At 47.0% G+C, this 24,226-nt stretch overlaps 1 protein-coding gene across 3 annotated transcripts in view; it reads left to right on the top strand.

Moving 5' to 3' along the window:
* Positions 1–22,227, top strand: part of MMP17 (matrix metallopeptidase 17) — a 48,105-nt gene extending 25,878 nt beyond the window's left edge. For 2 of the 3 annotated variants that reach the window (XM_005494012.4, XM_074554683.1), the window contains 9 exons: positions 962–1,094; positions 2,720–2,846; positions 8,748–9,031; positions 11,887–12,063; positions 12,197–12,296; positions 13,870–13,952; positions 17,462–17,614; positions 19,795–20,052; positions 21,250–22,227. In XM_005494012.4, the coding sequence (XP_005494069.2) occupies positions 962–1,094; positions 2,720–2,846; positions 8,748–9,031; positions 11,887–12,063; positions 12,197–12,296; positions 13,870–13,952; positions 17,462–17,614; positions 19,795–20,052; positions 21,250–21,575 (1,641 nt within the window). In that variant the 3' untranslated portion in view covers positions 21,576–22,227. The remainder of the gene's footprint in view (positions 1–961; positions 1,095–2,719; positions 2,847–8,747; positions 9,032–11,886; positions 12,064–12,196; positions 12,297–13,869; positions 13,953–17,461; positions 17,615–19,794; positions 20,053–21,249) is intronic. The other variant, XM_074554684.1, reaches the window with a different exon arrangement.
* The last annotated feature ends 1,999 nt before the right edge of the window (positions 22,228–24,226 follow it).

Below are 24,226 nucleotides of genomic sequence, written 5' to 3'. Positions count from 1 at the left end.
TTGCTCATTCTTCTGCCAAGGGAAGGGAAGGAGAGAGAAAGAAGGTAAGAAAGGATTTAGAAAGGTAATTCACTTTAAAAAGCAGTTGTAAGAAGGAGATTTATAGTATTTTTTCTAATCAATTTTAGCCTGAAGAGAGAAAGAGAAAAATCTTCATAAAGATATATTGTCCTTTGAGAGACAAATTCTGACTGAACAGTGGGTTTGGGTTTAATGAGATGCCTCTGGCAAGAGGATCACTGGCACAAGGCTGTGCTTGCCTAGACTTTGGGAAAGAGGGATGTCCAGGAGTTCCGCAGGTCCCTGCTGCTTTCTGGTGGTTGAGAGACCCACACCTGGCTGTAAATACTTTCGGTCAGCTGGCAGGTAGATGATTAAACCAGGGAGTGTGGAAATGCTGGAGAGAAGGGCTGTTTTGTGTCAATGCTGAGGTCACCTGCCTCAGGTCTTTGATAACTGTGTGGCACAAAGTGGGCTTGGAGATTTCATCGCTAAGCTTATTTCCAAACAAAATCCTGGTGTGGAAGTCAAGTGTCTTCTGTTGCAAATGCAGAATGTGGCTGGGGGTGTGTATTCTGTCCTTATCTGTTAAGAGGTAGGGCACTTATCTTCTCTTAATTAGGCTGCCCGTTTAAACCAGGTGGGGCAGTTCTCTTTATCTCTTCCACTAAAGGACCATTGAGTCTCACTGCATGACTGATAAAATTATGAGTCTTCTAAAGACTCATAATGTAAAGAGCATTGTGAGATGCTCTGCCCAGGGGGATGAGCCAAGCAAGGTAAAACAAGCCACCCCCACAGAATCATTTAAGTTGGAAAAGACCCTTGAGATCATCAATCCAATCATTAAGCTAAGGCCCTCAAACTATCAGGGTGCAGTGGAGGGAGAGGACCTTCAGAGCATCATTCCCTGTATTTCCTTCCTTTCCTTTTCTCATTTCCCCTTCGCCTTGTTTCACAGGACTGGCTGACAAAATTTGGGTATCTGCCTCCTCCGGACCCTGTCACGGGGCAGCTGCAGACGCAGGAGGAGCTCACCAAGGCCATCACTGCCATGCAGAGGTTCGGGGGGCTTGAGGCCACGGGAGTCCTAGGTCAGTGGCTCATGACCCCTCCTCTCCTTGGTGCAGAGCGAGACAGGGATGGCTTCTTGCAGGTCCATGAGGGAGAAGGAACTCTCGCTCTCCTGTGTTCTGGAGCTGCAGCAGGAAAAGCTCCACCGTGGGTGGAGCATATGGCCCAGTTTGGAGCTGTAAGAGTAATTACATGGCTCAGGTGTTCTGTTGCCTTGTGTTTTCAAGAACCTGAGGCAAGCAATTATTTCAACAGACTCACAGACCCTTGGGGTTCTCAGTGAGATTAAAATAGCTTTTGGAGTGTTCAAAAAAAAAAAAAAACCAAAAAAATTTAAAAAGACAAAGGGAAAAAAAGGGAGAAAGTTGTCCTGTTCAAAGCTTTACTTGCAGCATCAAATTGAATTGAACAAAAATCCTGATTAAGCCTCCCAATTTGTATGCAAAGATATTTTGGGTTCCTTGCTGCTGGGGCACAGACAGGGAAGGGAGAAGGATGATGTTGCATCACCCCAACTTTGTTTGCAGGAGGCTTTTTGGGGCTCTCCTGGGATCTCACTGAGCCACAGCAGCTCCAGGTACTCCTCAGTCATGCCAGCCAGCTGGGAGCCCATCACCTGCTCCAGCAGCTCCGTTGGCCAGCAGAGGCAGGCAGTGGCATCTGTGTGGAAGGCACATCTGCCTGGGAGGGAGAAGTTCAAGGGGAGGCTGAAGCAGCACGAATTCACCAGCGTGGCTGGGGTCATTCCTCTCAAAGCCTTCACTGAGGGAAGGAGAAAACCAGCATTATCCCAGCCTGCAGAAGGGCACCTCTCTGCTCTCCTCCCCTCTGTGACCCTCCTGCCATGGGGCCAGCATTAAGGAATGGCAGCTAATTAGCAGGCGAGTCTCCATCCATCCCAACATCCCAGTATCCCTCTGCTGGTCTCCTGAAGGCACAGCTGCACCCCAACATGAGGACTTCCTTTCTCTGGTCTTAATTGAGCATGTGCAATAATTTCTCTTCCACTGCATCACAAGCTGCAGGAGACCCCGGAACAGAAGTGGCCATTCAAATTGCATTTTCAGAGGGGGTGTTTGAAACAGTCTGGGGGTGGGAGGGATGGCTGCCCTGCACAGGTCATAGTTGTGGTTTGTTCATGAAAACAGGGTTTAAGAGGTAAAATCAGCAGGGAAATGAGTGAACGAAACAACTTTTTTGCATTTCGGCTGGTGAGAATAGACACTTCAAGCTTTCATTCATAAAAAAATAATTAGAAAGAACTGGGACATTCTTCAAATAAGCTCGTAGCTGAACAGAGATGGAGTTTATTTATATGTGAATGTCTCTCCTCGGAAACTCATCAAGAGAGAACAAGACAGAATATTTGAAAAAATATATTTAAAAGCATAATCAAAGCTGGCCACAGGTGGGCTTCCAGCAGGAATTGCTGTCCAGTGGTGAGAGCAGCAGTGAGACATAGGGGCTCAGTGTTCTGTGGGTGTCACCACAACATGCTGGGGCTGGTGCCATGTCCCAGTGGGCTCCTGAGTATCCACCTTTGCTCTTCTGGTTCATTCTTAGCACTTCATTTCCTATCTCTTTGTACCCCTGGGATTTCTTAACCCACCATTCCCATGATTTCTTGTTTTTTCTCTAACCCTAGATGAAGCCACCCTGGAGCTAATGAAGACCCCTCGCTGTTCTCTGCCTGACCTCACCATTGAAGCGACCAGGAGGAAGCGATTTGCCCAGGCTGTCACCAAGTGGAGCAAAAGGAACTTGTCCTGGAGGTAGGAATTCATCTATCCCTGCTGAAATCTTGCAGCAAAAGACCATTTTCACCGTCACCTTTGTTAAATATGGCTTTGAGATGAGTTTTAGGGTGATGGTTAAAACATGTCCCTATGGCCTCCCAAGATCCCATAGACCACTTACTTTAATTCTTCTCCTGACAGTCTCAGCAGTGACTTCTTGGACCCACTTGGCAGTGCCTGAGAATGATACAGATTTGGCTGCGAGCTTTTTGCTGGGTTGCAATTGTTGTTAGAGCATCTTTTTTCTTGAGTTCATTAGTTCTGTGCTGTCTCAGGCAGCTGCCCTGCCCAAGTCCAAGGGCAGGACAATTTTCAGGGTAATAAAGTCACTCTTTTTTCTCCTAATCCTTGCCACAGGCAAGTATTTTTCCCTCAGTGCCAGGATCCCTCTGCACCCGTGACACAGAGAAGTTCAGGTCCAACTTTCAGAAATATGCTGCAGGTCAGGGATGGCAAGCAAACTGATCCCTGTCCCATTAAGATTTGTGCTTTTTGGGACTTATTTTTCCTCCCTCAAATACCGTGTGCTGCAGTGATTTTTCCTCTAAGAACAGTGTGCAGCATGAGGTGCTTGTACCGTTCTGAAAACACATGTGGATCTTATGAAAAGTTCTCCTTATTAATAAGATTTTCTTTGATCCTGGCATAGCTCCTAGAGAGAGTCCTCTTCCCACTGCAGTAACAAATCTCAGCTTGGCTGTTGGTGTCAACACGTGTTGAAACTTAGCAGAGATTTGGTCTCTGTTCCAGCAGATTCCTGTGAGACTTAATTTTGAGAAAAGATAAACATAATTCAGCTTCAGTAAGAAACAACTTTGGTTCATAGATGGCTTCATGTCGTTAAGTGACCCATATTATAAAAACTCAACCTGTCTCCCTGTTGCCCAGGCCTGACTTTATGGGGAAAGAGGAAGAACTTCACATTTCAGAAAGGAGAAAATCCTTTGCGGGTAAAAAGAAAACCTGCCCTGGTGTTCTGTGAGCTGCCAGAACCAGTGCAAGGGCACGGCTTGCGCACAGCCTGACCCCAGCAGCTCCTGACAAACCTGAATGACATCCCATGGCTGGGCAGCAGGGTCAGGGAATTGGCACTGCAGGTGCCATCAGGACTTTGGATGTGCTGACACAGTATCCCCAGTTCCAGGCTGGACAGAAATGTGGAGGTGAAATGTGGTCTGGCTGTTCTGGTGGATGCAGCCCTGGGATATTCCCTGCCTCCTACCCCCTTGGAAACTGATGCTGCAGCAAGGATTGCCATAAAAAGGGGTTGAGGTCTGAGACAATATTATGTGTAAGGCATAAAAAAATCCATCTCCTGACAATGTAATTTCTGGTTTTTATTCTTTGATCCTTTCAAAAATCTTGTCTTTTGTCCAGGAAAGGGCTGTATTTTAAAATGGTAAGTTGTAGCCAGCAGAACACTGCAGCATTACAGAAACTCCAATGTAGTATTTATATCCAACACTTGAGACTAAACTGGCTTTTTGGAAACTGCCTGAAAGTCAGCCAATAGAGACATAAAAGTTTTACTCGCTTACCTTTTACACATTGTTTGAAGATTTTAAAAGGGGAAACCATAACTAAATGCTACTCAGACATGGATTTAAAAGTTGAAGAAAAACCTGAACAATTGCAAGGCTGTAATAAACAGGTAAGCAGAGCTGTAGGAAAGGAGGGCATCAAAACAGGCACATGCACTGATTGAGAAGGCAGTTTTGGGCAAACAAAATTGTATAGGTATACAGGTCATTCATATTTCTTCTTTTTACCTTTGAGTACAACCAGCCTATGGGACTGGAGGGCCCAAGGAGCAAAACTATACAGGTTGCATCCTGCACAGCTCACAGTACAGTCTTGTAGCATCCAATTACTGCATCAGAAATATATGGTTTTCTGTGCCTCATCTCTATGTAGAGTTTCCAGGATATTACAGCATATAAATTTTCTTTTCACAGGATTGTTTTTGTTATTGTTTTATTTTCCCTGCGCTCTCCCCAGGTGCCAAGGCAGTTGCTGAGAGAGTGGTATGCTACCAGCATCAGCACCAGAGCTGCCCACAGCCACTTCCCCTCATGCTTGCAGCCTTTATTTTCACTTGTTGATTTTGCTTTTTTACTTCTGGTTACACCCCACAGAAGGGGAGTTCGTAGCTGGCACATCTCCATTTCTTCCCAGTGCTTGCTGTTTCCCTGCAGTCCTGGGAAGTGCAGCAGCAGGGCCATGCCCATGCCCCGTCTCTGCATGCTTTGAGCTCCCTGGGGAAAGAGGAGCCATGGAAGCTCAGCTTTTAAAATTGCCCACTTCTTTCCTTTCATTGCTGAACTGAGCTGGCTTTCATCTGTCTGTAGTTAAGGACTACTCCCTTGTGCCATCTCATCAGAGCTGCAGTCTTTGACACTGGTGCTCAGGCCATGGACTGCCGGAGTGGGAGCAGAGCCCACTGGCAGAGAAGCAGTGACACCAGTCAGTCAGTGCCCACCGCTGGCTGTGCTGTGAGTGCCATGGCCTGAGCCCAGATGTGGATTTACTCAGGCGTGGAGGGGTGGCAGTCTAGAGGAAGGTGGCATAACTCTCAGTTCTGCACTCCAATCCCCACAATGGTCCTGATCCTTCTGCTTTCTTCCTTTAATCAGTGGCATCCTGCCATGGGGACCTCCCATCCAAAGCCCAGACTGCTCTGTCCCCCATGTCTGGGGCTGACAGGTGTCCAGAGGGGGCAGACTGTCACCTGTGAGTGACAGGCTTCTTTAGGTTGTTGTAATGCCCCTGTCACAGGCAACTGGGACCCCCACAGGAAAATCCCTGAGCAACTGAGGCAGAGAGCAGGTAGGTGTGTAGAGGCACAGTGGCTTGGAGGTGACTGGTGTTCTGTGTGATAAAGGGCAGGAGAATGAAAAAACTGAACATTTTTGGTTGATAGTCTAACTGCTGGGAGAGGGTTGATGGAGGGTTCCAACACCCGCTGTTTTCCTCCTGCAGACAATGGCAGTGTTGCAGCACTGCCATGGTAGCACTGGTTCAGGGCTGCTGCGCCATGGATGGCTTTGGGCAGCTGGAAAAGCATCTTTGCCAAGGCAGCAAGCATCTACCCTTTCAACCATCCCCTCTTCCTTCCCCTTCCAAGAAAAATCAGTGTGGGTTTATCAAGCACTCTTTAGCTTGCTGTGTTTGGTAGTTCTCTGCATTTATTTTATTTGGCCATAGTGTCAGGGCTGGGAAAGTGAGAGAGTGCTTTAATTAACAAGCTATTGATTTCTCATCCATCACTGATACTCTCCCACTTTTGTCTTTTGGAGGACAAAACTAATAAGGAAATCAGAAATCAAAATAGGTGTGGGTGCCCCTCAACGGCAAACAGAGGCAGATCAGTTCTCTCTAGTCTCTACTTATTAACCATTATACATACAAAGTCTGTTTGGGATGGGTCAAGCAAAGGAGGTGACTCAGGGGACACATGAAGGACTAGCAGCGCTGTGTGAGAGTCAGCATTCATTTGTCTGCATGGCAATGCTGCTGCCTGGCTGAGCACTAAACGTAGAGGGGAGATTTTTCTCCTTGGTATCCCAGTTGTGTCCCTGAACACCACATCCTGCTCGGCAGCTGCCAGTTCCAGTGTTGTGGTTGATGTTCCCTCCTGCAGCCCCATCTGCCACAGGGATAGACACTCCTCAGGACATCCCAGAGTGTGATTTGCAGCAGGATGTTACTGAGCCTACAGCTTAGGGCAGTGTTGGTGGGGTGGCTGAAGGAACCGAGCAGTCCAGTTGTCATCACCCTCCCTCTGGCTGGCAGAGGCTGTCTGGAACAGAGAGCTTTCTCTCCAATTATTCACATTAGGCTTTTGCCAAAGATCTGAGCTCTGTAAGGGGAATCTCAGAAGGGATTTACATCCAAGAAGAAGGAGTGCTTCTCTTCACTGGAAACCTAAACACCATTTACTACTACTACTATTACTAATAATAATAATTTAGGGTAGGAGGAAGGTTTTTTATCTGCATGCTGTTAGAAATGTGCTTCCTTTTCAGTGGAATTGGGTGATACAAGGCCAACAAACATCCTATCATCATAATACTCTTTTCCTACTCTCATTGAAAACAATTAGCAGAGTTCCAGCAATCAAATGAGATGCTGAATTAAAAAACCCTGATGGGATTCTCTTAAAACATGACAGTGATAATGACTCAAGGATAAGAGACTTTCCACTTACACCTGCAGCATATGAATAAAACGTGGATCATCTCAGAGGTGTAGGACTTTTTGGAAGAAGTAAAATAGGTATTGATTCTGTTTCTGCCTCAATCTGATGCTTCTGGAGTCAGATCTTGGGATGAATATTAATAATATTTGTTTCTTTAGACAGGGCTTTTTATCCACCATCCTTTTAAAGGGAGATATGATTTATTATCCTCATTCTACAGCTGGAAAGAAAAGGAAAGGAAAATAGCTCACATGGTGAGCAGGGCTTGGGAAGGAAAGAGCAGATAATGTCCCTAAATGTGACTCTGTGCCTTAGGCACTATGATCCTGGAGAAAGGTCATAATTCCTAGGCTAAACATGGTGCGTGTTACACGTATAATGACTTAGTAGAAATTAAAGCAGCGAAAGGTTTACCTAAGTCCTGAGGAGTGTTATGAAAGATGAAGGCAGCTAGTTAATGACTATCTGGAATCCAGGTGGCCTTTATCTCTGTACTATAGAGGATTACATCTGGGCATAATCTCTTCTATAAATTAAAAATTGCCTTGAAAACTGTATTTTCTAATCACATGCTATTACTGTTTGTACCTCTGTGCTGTCTCCTTTACAAATGTGTTTTCTTTGAAGTCCTACAATCATCTGGTGTTACATGCATGTAACTCATTTAGATTAGTCAAAAAGGTTTTTCTTTGCCCAAAGAGTCAAGGGAAAGGAAAAAGTACGAATGATTTTTTCTCATTTGGCTATGATGTGTTTTTCCTGATTCATCCACTCATTCCCACTGTCTCAAGGAAGAGCATCCCAAGTGCTTCAGAGGAACTGCTAATGAGATTTCTGCTTATTTTCATAAACCCCCTTTTCCTCAATCAGAGATTCAACCCTGACTAGTTTTGCCCTGGCCCAAAGGTGGTGCCTGCTTTGGGCTGCGTGTCTCTTGAGGGTGTGGGATGTGTTCACAACCTCAGCAAGCAAGTTGCTCCCTACTTTTCACACCCATGCTGTCTCCCAGCACTCAGATCACTATTCAGGAAGAGCTTGAGTGGTGTGACTTCCCCTTCTGATGCTTGTAATTATCTCGTGAAGTGTAGTCAGGTCATCACTGCCCGTTGGTGATAGGAAGTGGTGTGGTACCGAGTGATGCTGTCACAGCCGTGTTATGTAGCAGGGTAAGTGATGTGGTCATAATTGCTGCTTCAGCCTTTAAAAATCTGTCAAACCATAAAAACACTTCGGCTGGTGTGCTGGTGCACAAAGAAGAAAGTGTCTGTTATTACAGGGGTAGAGCTGGCCAGAAGGCATCCAAACAGGCTTTTGTCAATAATTACTCAATCAACAGTACATTTGCTTGGAAAGCGTGTATATTTTTGTCAAAATCGCCAATCAAAGTTTATCTAAATATACCGCTTTAGAAGCCAAGGTGCCTTGTTGCATCTTTGTCTTTTCATCTCCTCTATTAAATCAACAATATTAGGAATTCTTTTTCAAAGTTGGGTTATACATTGACTTTTCAATGGGAAACATTGACTTTTATTCCATTCCAGCTCAGCCCAAAACTGCAAAAAGCTCTGAAGTCCTCACTGGGGCTCTGAGGCACCAGGAACCTGCAGAGCCAGTTCTGATTGTTCTTGGAGATCTTTCATGCTACTGACCCGTCCTCTTTTTTGCCCTCTTTGTTTCAGAGTTCGCACCTTCCCAAAAGAGTCCCACTTGGGCCACGACACTGTCCGAGCCCTGATGTACTATGCCCTGAAGGTCTGGAGTGACATCACTCCGCTGAATTTCCATGAAGTGGCCGGAAACAATGCTGACATCCAGATAGACTTCTCCAAAGCAGATCACAATGATGGCTATCCCTTTGACGGGCCTGGTGGGACGGTGGCGCACGCTTTCTTCCCCGGAGACCATCACACAGCAGGGGACACTCATTTTGACGATGATGAATATTGGACCTTCCGATCATCAGGTAGGTCAGGGTGGGAGAGCAGCAGCCAAGCACGAGGGCTCACAATTTTCTCTTCTGCTCGGGTGGCTGGAGTGGTTTAGCCTCTGCCGCACCTTCACCCTAGGCTTCAGGATCCCTGAAGTCATCTGATTCCTCTTGCTAGCAAAATCAACCCAGGCAGTGTTGAGGACACTCTTATGTTCCTGGATGCCTCAATGGCATCTCCATATTTCTCCTTATCCTGCCAGAAATTGCAGAGCTCCCCATCGCCCAACCACAGTCCCCATCTCTTCTGAGACCTGGAAGGTTGCAGGTTGGATATGCGGCTGCTGGAGCTCTTGGATGGGGACTGCATTCTCTGACTTTGACACGTTTTGGGTGCCTTCACTGCCACATGTCCCAGTTCCCTATTTTTAAAGTATACTGTTAGCTGACCTACATATAAAGGGCTCTGTGTTGTGCTGGGAAAAAGGCCTAGTTTTTTCCAGCCATCTCCTGTCTATTACCTAGCATCAGGATGGTTACAAGTTGCAGTTCTTTTCTTTTTTATCTTCATCTCATCTGGCCAAAGCAGAATTTTAATTAGCAGAGGGAATATCAGAGGCAAGTGTTCCTCAGTTGCAAAACCATCTGTGGGGATCAGGTCCCAAGCCTTTGTGTCAGGTGTGTTTTGACAGATTGTCTTCTCTGCAGCCACCAGCTGCTAATTTATTTTTCATTCCACCTCCTCCACCAGCCTCCTAGTGGGATCCTGCTGCCTCAGCTTAATGACTTTGTTTAAACCTGTCTTCTCTGAAACAAGCTAATGCAAGCCCACCAGCTGACCTGTCATCCATCCCCCTGAGTGTTCATGGGCAGAAGGGTTCACCAAGAGTGCTGGAAGAGGTCTTGAGATGAAGGTTAAAGGTCTGGACAGGCTGATCCTTGAGAATTATATCTGCTTCTTGTTTCATGCTCCTTGTTTCATGTTTCTAGCCCCAACTGATGGCTCTTATCAGGAAGGAAAAAAAAAAACAGCAGTTTTGATCTGCAGACATATACAGGGCAGAGACAAGCACTGTGGTGAGTAGCTTGCCAGAGGGAATGTGTTAGTGATGGAGTCAGTTTTGCAGCTAGTGGTTGGGAGTGCTTATTGTGAAACAAACTCCAATGAAGGAGCGAGCTCAGAGCCAGCACTCCCACAGCGGTGCCTCTCCGAGCTCCACCAAGAGATGAGCCTGCCAGCGAAAATCTGCCCTCTATTTTGAAGATCTTGGAGCTATCTGAGCTTCATCTTTTATTTATTTTGTTCTCTCTACTGATTCAAAAACAACAACTTGGTAGGTGATATAAAAATATCCCCAAGGTTGTCAGTCTGGCATTAAAATGTCAGAGAGCATATGTCTTGTTCTCTCTTAGTGCCAGGGAAAACAGCACAGGTTATAAAAATCTCGCCTGGTTACAGACCCTGTAAATAATAGTCATGAAGGAAAAGGCAAAATTCCGCAAAAACTATCTCCTCCCTGCTCTGGCACCCTGAGCCTGGTGAGGACCACTAAGGACTAGGTAGGATCAGCTACTTTTGTGCAAAAAAGTAGCCATCTCAGATGGCAAAGAAGCCATCTCTTTTGTCTCCAGTTGTTCTCAGGGAATGTGACGCTCCCCTGAGCCCCACAGGGATCTTTCCAACTCACTGCTTCTTTATTACAATACTTGACATCATGATCTTTATAAGAACCACACTTAAAGTCATTGCTGTCCTCTGGTATCTCTCTGCAGGACATTGCTGTGCAGAGAGGGGCAGAAATTACATGGACCTGCGGTCCAGCCTGTCTAGAGCTGGGTTGTGGGAATGCACCGAGCAGTCTCAGTCCCATACAGCTGGGAGCAGCTCCTCCTTTGCTTTGGTAGCAGTGGTGTATGTTTGGAAATGAGCATTAACCCCTTACATGAGTGTCTCAGGCTCTGGAGATAGGATTGGTCTGTATGTGGGTGTGGTGTGAGGCACTGGGGGTCGGATTGCAAGTAAGGAAATTTGGGGAAAGAGAATATAGTAGTGATAGCCCAGACTGAAGGAAAAAAGTCATCAAAGGCTTGAGGTATTGATGTTCAACAGTGTCTCCCTAATGCCCATTGTGGCATGTGAGGATCGAAGTGTTTGCCAAAGGCAGCAGACACAAGAGCTGCAGCACAGGATGTGTAACAGGAGAAGATGGTAAATCCTCTAAAAACAAGCTGGACACAGTCACCTACTTGTGTCAGGGCATCAGTGAGATGAGCAGGTTGGTGTTTGGTAAGCAGATGAACATTCCTGCACTTGTGTGCATACAGGATGGCTGAGGGATGGATTTGGCCGGGGCAGCATCGTGCAAGGCCAGGCAGGGAAAGCTCTGTGGGCAGGCAGGCACTGCCGGCACTCCCCAGCTCCTCGGCTCATGTCTTGGCTCATTGTCACAGGATGTGACAAGCTCCTGGCTGGTCGCTGCAGAAATCTGGTATTTTGGGCAATGCAAAGGCTGTGTCAGCAGCTGCAGCAGGCATGAGATGCAGGGAGTGACTGCTCTGGCTCAGCTTCTCTAGTGCCACTCAGCAAATGGTTCTGATGTGGTTGCTGTCTCAGTCCTTTTTTTTTCTCAGGTGCCGACAGATTTGGAAATAAGAGGGGTGATACCCAGACTGGTGTAGGCTGAAGTCTTGCTTTCCATATTCATATGATCCACCCCATTCCCTAACTGGGAAAAAATATTTTTTTTAAACTTTACCTATTCCAAAGCTCTTCTTTCCAGTTTATTCAAGATAAACCTACACTTTCTCTTACTGCCCCTGTAGCCCATCCAAATCCTCCAATTACTCTCAGCACTTAGTGACCATTATTTCAATTTTATCCTTATCTCCAGACACTCACGGGATGGACCTATTTGCTGTTGCTGTCCATGAGTTTGGCCATGCCATTGGCTTGACCCACATCTCTGCCATAGAGTCTATCATGAGACCCTACTACCAAGGTCCAGTGGGAGACCCTCTGAAGTACGACCTGCCTTACGAGGACAAAGTCCGAATCTGGCAACTCTATGGTAAGTTTGCGTCCCTCAACTGGCTACACCCTGTTCCTGCCATGGTAGGACACATTGGAATAGCCGTTCTCTGGGGTGAGTGGTGCTGGTAGGAAGGATGGTGTTCCCTATTACTCATTTTTTTTCTACACAGGAGTCAGGGAATCTGTGTCCCCCACAGCCAAGCCTGAAGTAAGCAAAACAGGTGATCATCCAATCCTACCAGAGCTGCCAGAGAACCGCTCCACTGTCCCGTAAGTCAAATTCTTCCTTTCCTGCAAAGGATGTGTAGTACTGAAGCTCTGTTTCATCCATATCTTTCCTGCTCACTCTGTCTTTGGTATTTCTCTCTGGATATTTTGCTAAAACTCAGATTTTTTATTCATATTAGTGGAAAGTTGTCACCATCACCCTTAGGTAAATTCATCCTTGCTGGAATTTTAAACAAACTTCCTCTGCAGTATCCTGAATTGCAGAAGTGTAACTTACCTAAATTGTTCCACAGTGAGCAACTGCCTAATGTACCTGAGGGAGTGAATATTGGAACAAGTGGACTGATAGTCTGACTCCAATGCAGGTTAACATTGGCAAAGGGCTGCTTACATGTGTCATAAAGCAACCAGCATGGCTTCGTTAAGGGAAGTGCAAGACATAGCTCATTAATAAATGTTGACCAAGACAGCAGGACAGTTAAGAGAAGAAGGGACACTGAACAAAAAGACAGGAGGTGATGGTCACACATTTTTGCCAGACACTAAAAGCCCCCCAGTTGAGAGCAGCAGAAATGGAGCAGGTCACCTTCACCTTGTGCGCCTTTTGTTTGAACATGCTGAATGCCATTAGTTTCATTTCTCCGCATGTAGCTTCTAAAGGCGCTTGTCCACCAGGCTCCTTATGGCCATGTTTAGACCTAGATATAAGGGAGCCTTTCTCCCTGCTGTTGTAAGAGGCCACCATCTCATACCAGCAGCAGGAGCAGCAGGAAACTTGCTCACGTCATCCCCTTGTTCCTGCCTTGTATTCCGGGAGACTGGATGGGGTTTGCCTCCACATCTGTCATTTTGTGGTCAAAGAGCAAAGAAGCTGGTGCTGGCAGCCCAGCACAATTTTTCTATCCGCAGAATAGATTCATGCTTCCTTGTCATCCACAGGAGCGTTTCCGTGCGTGTTCACTGCATCCTCTCCTTGTTCCTCCATCAGTCATTATTTCTTATGTGGGCTTTGCGGCTCTCTCAGTTCTTCATACTCTGTGCCTTCCCCACCCACCTTGTTAAAGCAGCTCAATATCTCTGCTGCCACTTGCCAGGTAGCTTTCACCAGGTAGATTTCACTGAACATCACGTAGCTCCTCCAGGTCCCTCTGTTTAAGCTCAGCTGCTTTCTGCTTTGCAGCTCAGTCACCTCTCACTGGCACTTGGGAGCTTAGCCCTGGAGCAGTGGCATCCTGAGCTGCTGGAGTGAGAGGCTGCTTGGCTGATTTCCATGTCCTGCTGCCCTGGGGTAGCTGGCCGAGCCACACCGTGCCACTGGGAGCAGGAAGCCAGCTCTCACCAACTACATGAGGTGGTGAATGTAGAGCATGTCCTCACTCGACTCCCAGCAATGGCTTCCGGTGGCTCAGGGTTGTCAGCCCAAGCTGTCTTCAGGCTGAGGTTTGCCCGAGCTCGCCTTGGAAATCCTTGTGCACGTGGCTGGGCTTGAACATGAGGTGTGACAGATGGGCACAGCCTGTAGTCTTCTCCAGGAGCAGGGGTGATTCAGTCTGTGGGGTAGCAGGCATCGGGGGCGACACAGCCCCTCACTGCCTACCTGGGAATCTCTCCACAGGCTCAGGCGGGACGTGCCCAACAGGTGTAACACACACTTCGATGCAGTGGCTCAGATCCGGGGAGAGGCTTTCTTCTTCAAAGGTGAGCACCAGGGGTCTGTGCCACCCTGCGGTGGCTTTGATGTGGCAGCAGCAGAGGCAGGACAGTATGGAATAGGCTGGAGTGGGTGGTGAGGATGAGCTGGCTGGGGTTTGTGGTCTGCTCCCACATACCCAGGGAGGCATCTCACACCTGATTGTGGGGCCGGACTGCTGACAATTCAGCACAGCAGTTTTTACTCTGATCCATCACACTGGACTGCCCGCTGAAGGACTAAAATCTGATCATTGTGCTACCAAAAAGTCAAAATCGAGCTCGAACCAAGGATAAGCAGAGCAGCAACAACACTCCACTGCTTTCCTCCTGGATAGCTCCAGCGTTCCTTTCCTCCCATGCTTCGCCTTCCCTAATTTTGCTTGCCATACATCTCTCAAAGACAGTATGTACATAAATGAGGACCATCTGGTTTTGTGGCAGCGAACGCTTGCTGGCACTGTGTTCCCAGAATGCCCAGCTGTTGATGAGGATCCCATCGGTACCTTCTCAGCTGAGCAGAGCCTCTGTAGGCTGGACTTTCTGGGCTTGCTTTCTCACATTTCCAAGATGTAAAAATGCCCGTGGGTGTTTCTTTGCATCCCTAGCCACCATTTGGCCACCCCAAAGCCATCCACCAGGTAAGCAGAAGCATTTTCTCCAGGGATGAGCAGCAGCATCCTGGCATCTGGGTATCACAGCGTGAGCCTTGGGTCGCAAGCAAGAACAGCAAAAGGGCTTCGGAGAATTTGGCGTTGCCTGTGCCCTGAGGGAAGCACAATATGGGGACTGTTCCACAACATTATTTGTTCAGATGCCAGCTCCAAAAAGCCACAGCTAAGAAGGGAAACTCAAAGACATGAACTGGTGTCAGCATAAATGGCTGGCTGTCCCTTAGAGGGAAAAAACTGATGAAGTAAAGGGAAATCCATCTCTGTGTCTATTTTTGGATATATTTATTGCAGGCCAAAAAGCAGATGTAAAGAGCACAGGGTCAGTGGATACCAGCTGCATGTCTGCCTCCAGCACTTTATTTGCAGCCTCCATTGTTGCCCCCCAAACCGTCCTGTGCCCCAAGGAGAGGGGATGTCACCTCTGGGGCAGAGTAAATAATCTCTAGTGCTGAGCTTTGTCCCTCGATAGGCATTTTATTCTGAGCTGGTCCTGCTGGTTTCCTAGATGGAAAGAAGCTACTGCAAAGGTCCCAGGACTGGAGCTCCTCAGACCTCATAGGCTTGTTGTTTTGAAGGCAACAGTGGGTTCTTTGCTCTTTGGAATCACCGCTTGCTTTGATGTAGGTGCCTCACCACAGACTCCAGAAGTTTTTAACACCTTTGGCCTGTGTGTGCATCTGCATGGTGTGTGCAGCAGTCTTGCCAAAGGCACCCGAAGTCTGGATAGCGTGGAACACGGCTGGGATCAAAATTAACTGAAATTAAAGAAAGCAATTGCCTCAACCTATCACGCATATCTTGGTGCAGCAGGACCTCACACTTGGTTTTCATTGTGTTCAGTTTTTCAGCTCAGAGGAAGGTTTAAATTGAGCTTTTTAACAAATATGGGGTTAGGATTCTGGTTTTTAGATTATTCCTGCATGCTAGTGGCAGCAGTTCTCCCATGGATCTGGCTTCGGCTGATGATCATCCATGCAACACCAGCACTTTTGGTGAGCAGGCTGGGCTATGGCAGATCATAAGCCCGGGCAGACTGGGGCTGTCTTGTTCAGCATTCCTTGCTACTTAAGTGCTTTATTTTCTTTCTTCTTCCTGATAGCTTATAAAAACTCAACCAAAGTCACCAACAGCTCAGGCTATTTATTCCTGACTTTTGGGGTAGATTTAAGGTTTTTCTCCTGCAGCGGCTCACCTGCTGAGCCCATCACTTCCAAAGGGACAAAATGTCAGCAGTACTGAGGCTTCCTTTTGTGTCTCCAATGAGCCCAGGAAACTTGGAAGTTCAGATGTTGATCTGCTAAAGAATGAATTAAGTTAGGCTGTATTTCTTGCTAAAAAGGTGGAAATCTGGCCTTGTCTAGTGCCTTGCTATTTACAGATGCAGAGATCATCTTTATTTAATTACATATGTTTCCATTGATGTAAAATAGCCACCAAATTTGAATCCTTGGGATTTTTTATATTCTTTAAAGGATCTGTAATTATGGCAATTCCCACCATATTGGAATTTATTATTAATTTATGTTTCAGTAAGATAGAGCAAATACACAAACTGGAGCAGAAGAACAAGGATGTTATATAAATCCTTATAATTAGAATAAAATTCCCTCTCTGGGAATGTTAAAGTGTTAGAATTTTGTGTCCTGCATTATTACCCTAAGACCTGATTTCCATAAAATTTTAAAAGCTGGTGTCACAATCTGCCAGCTCTGGAGAAAAATCTGGAGTGTGTGGGGCATAGAAATCTGAAGATGCATCTTTGTTTTCTATTGCTTTCATGCAAGAAATTAATGCAAGACCAGATGCAAATAATGTGCAATAATTTCTAACGGGCAATAACAAATAAAAGACAAAGTTGAGAGTTGCCTCTTAAACATCTTGCTGTGGCTCACATGACTCCATGGAGCTCTTTGGAGAAAACATAGCATGAAATGTGCTGCAAAAAGGCTGAGAATCCCAGAGCCAACACAGAGTTGGGTTTGGAGTTGCCCCTGAAAACCATACAGATTCCTCGAGAAATCCCATATAAGGCTCTTTCAGCAGGAAAAAGTTTGTCATCCTTCCCACAAAGGATAAATCTGTTTTCTTTTACAACATCCAAAATATTTCAGAAATCCCCGAAATACTCTTTCCTAGCTGGGGCAGTGCTGCTGCAGGTGTTGAAGTGCATTTGCTGGTACCACCAGTACATTCATCCTGGAAGCTCCACAGGACTGCAGTCTCTGCTTAGTATCCTGCAGCTCTAGATGGTATCAAAGTCCTTAACTGCCTCCTTCCCCACCACAAGCCTTCCAGATCTATTCAGATGTTTTCCTCCTCCTTTATTTTCTCAATCCTTTTCTTCATGACAAAACAACCCATCTGGTATTTCTGTGTTTCACTGTAACATACCAGACATTTCCAAACATAAAAGCAGCTGGACTGTGTGTAGGAAGTTGTGGCTGCTTCAGGAGAGGAGGAATAGGGATGTTTTTTTGGAAGTTCTTGCTTAAGGCTGTCGGTGCCTGGTCCCACCAGCTTGCAGGAGGTCCTGAGCAGAGAGGGAGGGAGGAGACGGAAGGCTCCTTTCTCCTGCCCCGGCTCAGCAGTCACGCTGTGGCCAGGAGTATAACAGCTCCAGCACAATGTCCAGAGGATTATTTTCATCCAAAAAAGAAAGGGATTTCTTCTAATGACTGCTAGAAATAGAAAGCAGTCACAGATGCTGCTGGAAAGCAGGATGGCTCTAAATCATGGCTCCCATCTCACACGCTTTGTTTCCTGCTGCTGCTACCCACCTGACACTCACCCCCCAGGGAAGGTGGGGTTGAGTGTGGTTCAGTAATGTCCAGTCTGTCCCTCCAGGCAAGTACTTCTGGAGACTGACTCGCAATAAGCACTTGGTCTCCCTCCAGCCGGCTCAGATTCACCGTTTCTGGCGGGGCTTGCCGCTCAACCTGGAGAGCCTAGATGCAGTCTACGAGAGAACCAGCGACCACAAGATTGTCTTCTTCAAAGGTGAGAGCAAACATGGTGCTGGAGGTATAGAATGTGTTGCTAGGCAGGAGACACCAGTGCCACATGTTAAGCATCTCAAGTGCCAGTCTGAATCCTGTTGTCCATGAGCAAGGCCAGAAGAAATGAGCCGGCAGGGAGGGCAAGCAAACGTTAATGGTCACATTCCCCAGAAACTGAGGGAAATGTCATATTAGATAAAGTTCAGCCAAATGTAGCAGAAATCTTTTCAAGAGCTTTTCAAGAATGAAACACAAGCAAAAACCACCCCTACACATGCTCAAAGGTGGTGTGTTCCTCCTTTGACCTGTTCTCTTTTCAGTATGTGTTGCTGAGAAAAGAAATAGTCAGAGAGGAAATAAAAATGAAACTGAAGACCTTTGGTTTTAATAATTATATTTCTGTTACTGTGTTTTTTTCTTAAAATTAGTAGTATAATTCTCTCTTTTAATTTAAAAAAAACTTGCAAGCTTTTATTTCAGAAGAGCTGGAGGAACAATTTACCTCTTGGTTTCTATACAAATGTCTGAGTCCCCCACAGACCATCTACCTGTGCTGGTTAGACACCACCCATGCACTCAATGTCACCCAAGACCCTGGCAAGACTCTTGTTTCACCAAGGTTGTGCCCTTGAAGTGCTAAACACATCCCAGCTCTCCATTCTTCCTGTTTGGAAACTACTTTTTGTCTCCTGACCGTTCTGCTTGAAACGTGGCGCAATTATCGGTTTGAGAAGTGCTGAACCAAGCACTTCTGGAAGCAATAATTTGCTTTCAGTTCCCCCAGCTAGGCCAGAGAGATGGCTCATGTCCCACACAAGCCCCTAGGCTTGCAGAAGGCCTTTCCAAGTGCAGCTGACACCCTCCTGGACTGCTGCAGCTGAGAGCAGAGCCATGCTGAGCCCCACATCTCTTCATGGAAGAGCATATGGAAGGCTCTGCCACGTGTGTCCAGCTGCCTCAGGCAGCCTGCCCTGCTCTGCTTTCCCAGAGAAAATGGGGCCAGCTTAAGGGGTGTGCCATGCCTTATGGCTGGCTCTAGACCCTCCCAGTCAAGTCTGCAGACCACAGCGGTCCTCAGTCACTTCTCTCTCTGCTGGGGATGAACAGACAACCAACCAAGAGCACAGGTCCAGGGGCTCCTCTCAGCTGCCAAGGAGGCTGAAATTCCAGATGTGCCACAGCTGGCAACTTGTTCCAAGACATGCATTTTCTCTGTGTGTTAGTCCTGCCTAATTCCCAACACAAACTCAGAATTTTCTTTCCAGCTATAAAATACGACTCATTCTCTCCCTCCAGCTCTATTTCATTGATCCCTGGACTGAAATCAAAGAACACAAATTACCTTGACCTCTAAGGTCCTGCTGCTGATACATGGGCATGCATTTAAGGGCCCCTTCAGATATTCTAGAAAACCAAGGGAGGAAAAACTCTGATTCTTAAAATAGGCTATGCGATACCCAAAAGGGCACTGCAGGTTCCTAAATAGGTGTTGTAAAAGAAGAAAGACTATTCCAGTGGTTAGAGAGCTGTGAAAAAAATTGAGACATTTGGGTTAATTTGCTTGTTCCATCCTTCCCAAGGTCAGGCCAAGGGGGCAGCTGTGTAAGACCTTTGAAGAGCACTGAGCTGCTCGTATGGGATGTATCCAGTCCCTGTGCATCCTCATAATGCACAGGTCTCTTGGCCCATCTGGCCCTAGAAAGTGGTGATTTCCCTTCCAAAGTGGACCACACTTGGCTTCTCAGGAGCCAAATAGTCTGCAGAAAATGCCCAGTTTGCCCACAAAAGCTGCTTTGTTTCTTTGGATATCAGGCAGAAATGCAAAGGGCAGAAAACCAAATGCCTCCATCAAATACATAAAAGTAACAGCTCTACTGATGCTGTCAGTGTGTTCTGAGGGAACAGACTGAGACAGTCATATCCTGGGACAGTCATGCTTTCAGCAGCAAAGAGAGGCTATGTGCATGGACAGCCTGACACAAAGAAGCAGCTGTTCAAAGCCAGACATTCAGCCATGGGCTGACCCCTTCCTATTCCCATCTTTAAATGCCCAGAGCTCAGCCCCGAGACTTTGTCACTGCAGTAGATAACAAAACATTAGCTCAGCTCATCTGTGGGGAAATACTGGTTTAGGCTGTGCAACGACTGCGATTTTATTCTGTGCTTGTTTCCTTTCCACAGGAGACAGATACTGGGTCTTCAAAGATAACAATGTGGAAGAAGGGTACCCACGCCCCATTTCGGACTTTGGCCTGCCCCCGGGAGGAATCGACGCTGCTTTCTCCTGGGCTCACAATGACAAGACTTATTTCTTTAAGGACAATCTCTACTGGTGCTACGATGACCATGAGCGGAGGATGGATCCCGGCTATCCTTCAGAGGCTGTCCCGTGGAAGGGAATACCCAACCCTTTAGATGATGCCATGAGGTGGTCAGATGGTGAGTCCTTATGGCAGTTTAAAAAAGCACAGCAAAGAAAATCAGTGCTCTATTGAGCTGTACTCCCTTCTACCCTGCCTGCCAACACAAACGCTGAGCCCCTGATGGGATGTTCCTGGTGACTGGAAGCTGAAGAGAGAGGTGTGATTCCAGCCGGAGCTCTCCATACTGCTCACCAGAGGACTTTGTAATTTTAAACAGGCACCAAAAATAAGGTGGGGGGATAATTATTGCACTTCATTAAAAGAACACAGGTGACATGTGATGTCACTGTTTTGCAGTGATTTTTATCCTATTATGGGCTGATTTGGTCCTTGCCGGTCTTGTTGTCATTGGATTTTTAGGTGCATATATGAGGATGCAGACAGAAAATACTTTTAAAGATGTTTTCCCAGAGTTACAACTTATTTTCTGATGAGATTTCTCAGTGGTTTCTTTCCCCTGAAAAGACCACAAAAATTTTGTCACAATCAGCTATTTGCTCACAACAAGGTGGTACTTCCAGGGTTTATTTACTGGTGACCTAACAGTGTAGTAGCAATCACTAAACCAGGCAGAGAGGAAGGCTACTTCCAGAGACTTTTCAAGCTGAATTTCCAAAGCTATTGAGAGTGACATTCCCATAGGTAGGAATCCTCCTGAGCATGGGGCCTGCTTAGAGAATTCACAGCCTCCCAGTTCAGAGTGGAAAACGTGCACCTGAAAGCAGAAGGTTCCCAGGGCTCTGTCAAGCTGGGCTCAGCAATTTTTCTGAGCCCAGGGTCAGCAGCACACACCTCAAGTCATTAATGAATAGTGGGGTCTCCAGTTTTACCATGCCCGAAGGAGAGTAGTGCATGATGTGTCCAGCTGTGGGTTCACAGGGCCTCGACCCTACACACCCACTAGTACTGGGAGGCATAGCTGCTCCAGGACTCACCGCAGAAGAGGCAACAGCTCCCCATCCACCTCCAACTGCTGGTGGCTCCTGGCTGAGGTGAGAGATCCTGCGCAGGCACAGAGTTACCTTCCCTTCTGCATCCCTCCTGCAGCGAGAGGGGATATTGACAACAAGCAGTGATATCTCATGCGCCTCTGCTCCCTGGGCCTCAGCTGGGGTGGGAACGCTCCTCTGCTGCTCCAAGTGCTCCTTTGACCTTTCTCTGGGACGCCATCCACCGCCACTCACCTTGTGTTTGGGTTTTGGTCTCTTTGCAGGTGCAAGTTACTTCTTCAAGGGCAAGGAGTACTGGAAGGTGCTGGACAGTGATCTGGAGGTGCAACCCGGGTACCCACAGTCCATTGCCAGGGACTGGCTGGTGTGCACTGACATGCAGGCTGACGCCCCCGAGGCAGCCGGGAGCAGCAGGACTGGGGCGCGCTCCAGGCCGGGACAGCATGACGAGAGCCGCTCGAAGAACCGTTATGAGGTCTGCTCCTGCACCTCAGGCACCCCATCCCCGCGCCCTCACCCCATACCAAGACTGACTGCCAGCTTTGTGCTGGCTGTGTGGACAGCAGCACTGGTCTGTGTGGCCCTCTGACGGATCATCTCACCAGCAGGACAACACCATGGTGCTCCGGGATACACCTCCGTGATTGCTAAGTGTTGCAAGCAGAAAAAAAACATTCCTAAGAACATGCTAGTGAAGGGTTTGAATTCTCCATGAGAAATGAACATTGATTTTGTTTTGGGATTTTCTTTCTTCTTAATTTCAGTTTAAAGGTCTAATAACAGAGTTGAGTTCTGCATCTTCTTATTCCCCCATCCAGTTAAAGATAAGAGCAGCCTTATGTTGAATTCAGAAATGCTTCTTAGAGATGTGTTGCTCTGGATGTTTAAACACAGCAAACAAGGGAGCGGAGAGCTCCCGGGATGGAGTGGGGACAGAAGAGATGCTGCTGAGATAGATGGCAACAGAAAGGCAGCTGGCAGGAGGTAGTAGTTGTGTGCTGAGATGATGTACACATCCCATTGGATGTACACTAGAAGAAACCGTGACTCCACTAAGATTAACTGCAAGGTGATCATTATTTACTGTCAAGCCTGCTGTAGTCACTGGTGTCTGGGTAACCTGTATCAGTTTCTATGGGTCAGAAACACCTTTGCCTTTCAGAAGGTGCTGCAGCTTATCTTTGTATACAAGTCATTGTAATTTAACAATTTCTCTAATAAACCTTGGCCGCCTACATGGATATCTCCCAGTCCTGTGCCAGATCAAGCCTGATACCTGCAGCAAGATACTGTCGGCTGAGGCTCGTAGCAGCCTTCCCTCTGGATGAGGGCAGTGCAGCCAAATGAGATGCAGTTACAACCACTGTCCCAGACTAATCTGTGCACACAAATTCCTGGTCTCACAGAAATCCTGTGTCAGGTTGGCCTTATGTTTTGGGAGGAATCAAGATTGCATTTTTTTTGTGACTCTGCCATACCTGGCCGTGCTGCACACAATGGGCCGGAGCAGGGAAGATGCTGTGCGGTCAGCTCAAATTCCTTTTGATGCCTCTGACAGGAGTTTGGAATGGCAGAAGCCAGAGTCAAGTGCCGCCTTAGGATGCTCCTGTTTGTATTTATTCCTCACTGTTTATCAATTTTCTGTGGTATGATCTGGGCATTTGAGAGTCCTTGAAAATAGTGAGTGAAAAGTTGGATGAGATGTCAAAGAAGCCAGGGTCCTTGAGTCTGCTGTAGTCAAAGTGCTGTTGTCATGGGTGGAGACCACTAGGACACAGTCTTCTCTGCCCTGCTTCTGCAAAGCTCCCGCAGAAATGTCTTTTGCTGCCCTGCCGAGGCCAGCTTCTCAAGGAGACACGGAGCAGACAGTGTCACTGCGGGACCCAAAGCTGCTCCAGTGGCCCTGGTGCTAGGTGTAACACAAAGCCCTCTGTGACACAGCAGGAAAGGCAGGAAAAGTGCACAATTGCATCCTGACAGAAAGAGGGGATCACCTTGAGTTTCCCTCTGCTATTTGCATTTTTGAATAGTCCCAAGCACTCACAGGTGTGCTATAACATGATTTTAGGGGTCATGACTCAATGAAAAATCCCAGTAAACCGCTAAATAGCCTTTAAAAACATACAAGCAAAAAATCTCAGGCATACAGCTCCCTCTGCTGAGTGAAGCTGCCTCTGTTGTTCAGAGCAGCTCCCCATCCCACCTCTGCCAGTCAAGCGAAGCAGAGGTTGCTGGGGCTGTGGGAGATGTGAAGTTCGTTCGATTGATTCCCATTGCATTTCTTTCTCTTCAGTCATGAAGACACAGATTTTAGGCCTTTACTCTAAACATCAGTATGTTACAGATTCCTCCTGGAGCTGTAGCCAAGTAGCAGATGACACCCTCTCTCCAGTCCTGGAGTACTCGATTGTTCATCTGTTGAGCCTGGAAGAGACACGCTGGACATGAAATTGCAGGGAAGCTACACTTACAGTAGCAGTTGGAAGGAAAAGCAGTGGAAACTGTTCACTGTCTGCTCATTCCCCATGCTTCTCTCAATCCTCTGGAGCTCCAGGTCACCAGACATCAGCTTTGCTTTTCCAAAGATTTTGCTGAAGTGTTTCTAAATGTGGTGGTGGGCTTTGCTGGAATTTGTATCTATTTCAGGAAGCGTCACATAGTATATCCTGCAATTTAATAGATCCCCTGCTAGGTTAGTTTTAGTGGAAGAAGCTAAATGAAATCAGGACACTGAACTTGGGTGCACCAAACCCCTGCCAATCACAGGTTTTCAAATAACAAACCCAAAGTTTACAACAATGTTAAAAGCCCAGCCTACAAAAACACCAAACTCCCAGCCAAAAAAAAAAACAAAACTAAAAACTTGGCCTAAAAAAGTACCGAAAAACCAGCCTATAAAAAACTGCATTTTAAAATACCAGAACAACCTAGTTTCAAAATAATAGGAAACCAAATTTCAAGGTACCAAACCAACTCTCAGGAGTTAAGGGTGACACATGGGAGCTGAGGGCTGGGGGGCAGAGGGACCAGTTGGGTAAAGGGAGAGGGCTTGAGGGCTGGACAGTCCAGTGGAGATCAGGGGTACAGGGTACAGCTGTACCACCCCCTCACCCCAGCCCTAACCTCAGCCTTACCAGCCCCCCTAAAAACAACCTTTTCCCACAACAGCAGCACAACACAGCAACCCTAACAGCAAGACCAGACATCAACCCTCACACACCAGGACAATGACAGAACCCT

Source organism: Zonotrichia albicollis, chromosome 18, assembly GCF_047830755.1.
Source record: "Zonotrichia albicollis isolate bZonAlb1 chromosome 18, bZonAlb1.hap1, whole genome shotgun sequence".
NCBI lineage: Eukaryota > Metazoa > Chordata > Aves > Passeriformes > Passerellidae > Zonotrichia > Zonotrichia albicollis.
This window is presented reverse-complemented; position numbering and strand designations above follow the sequence as displayed.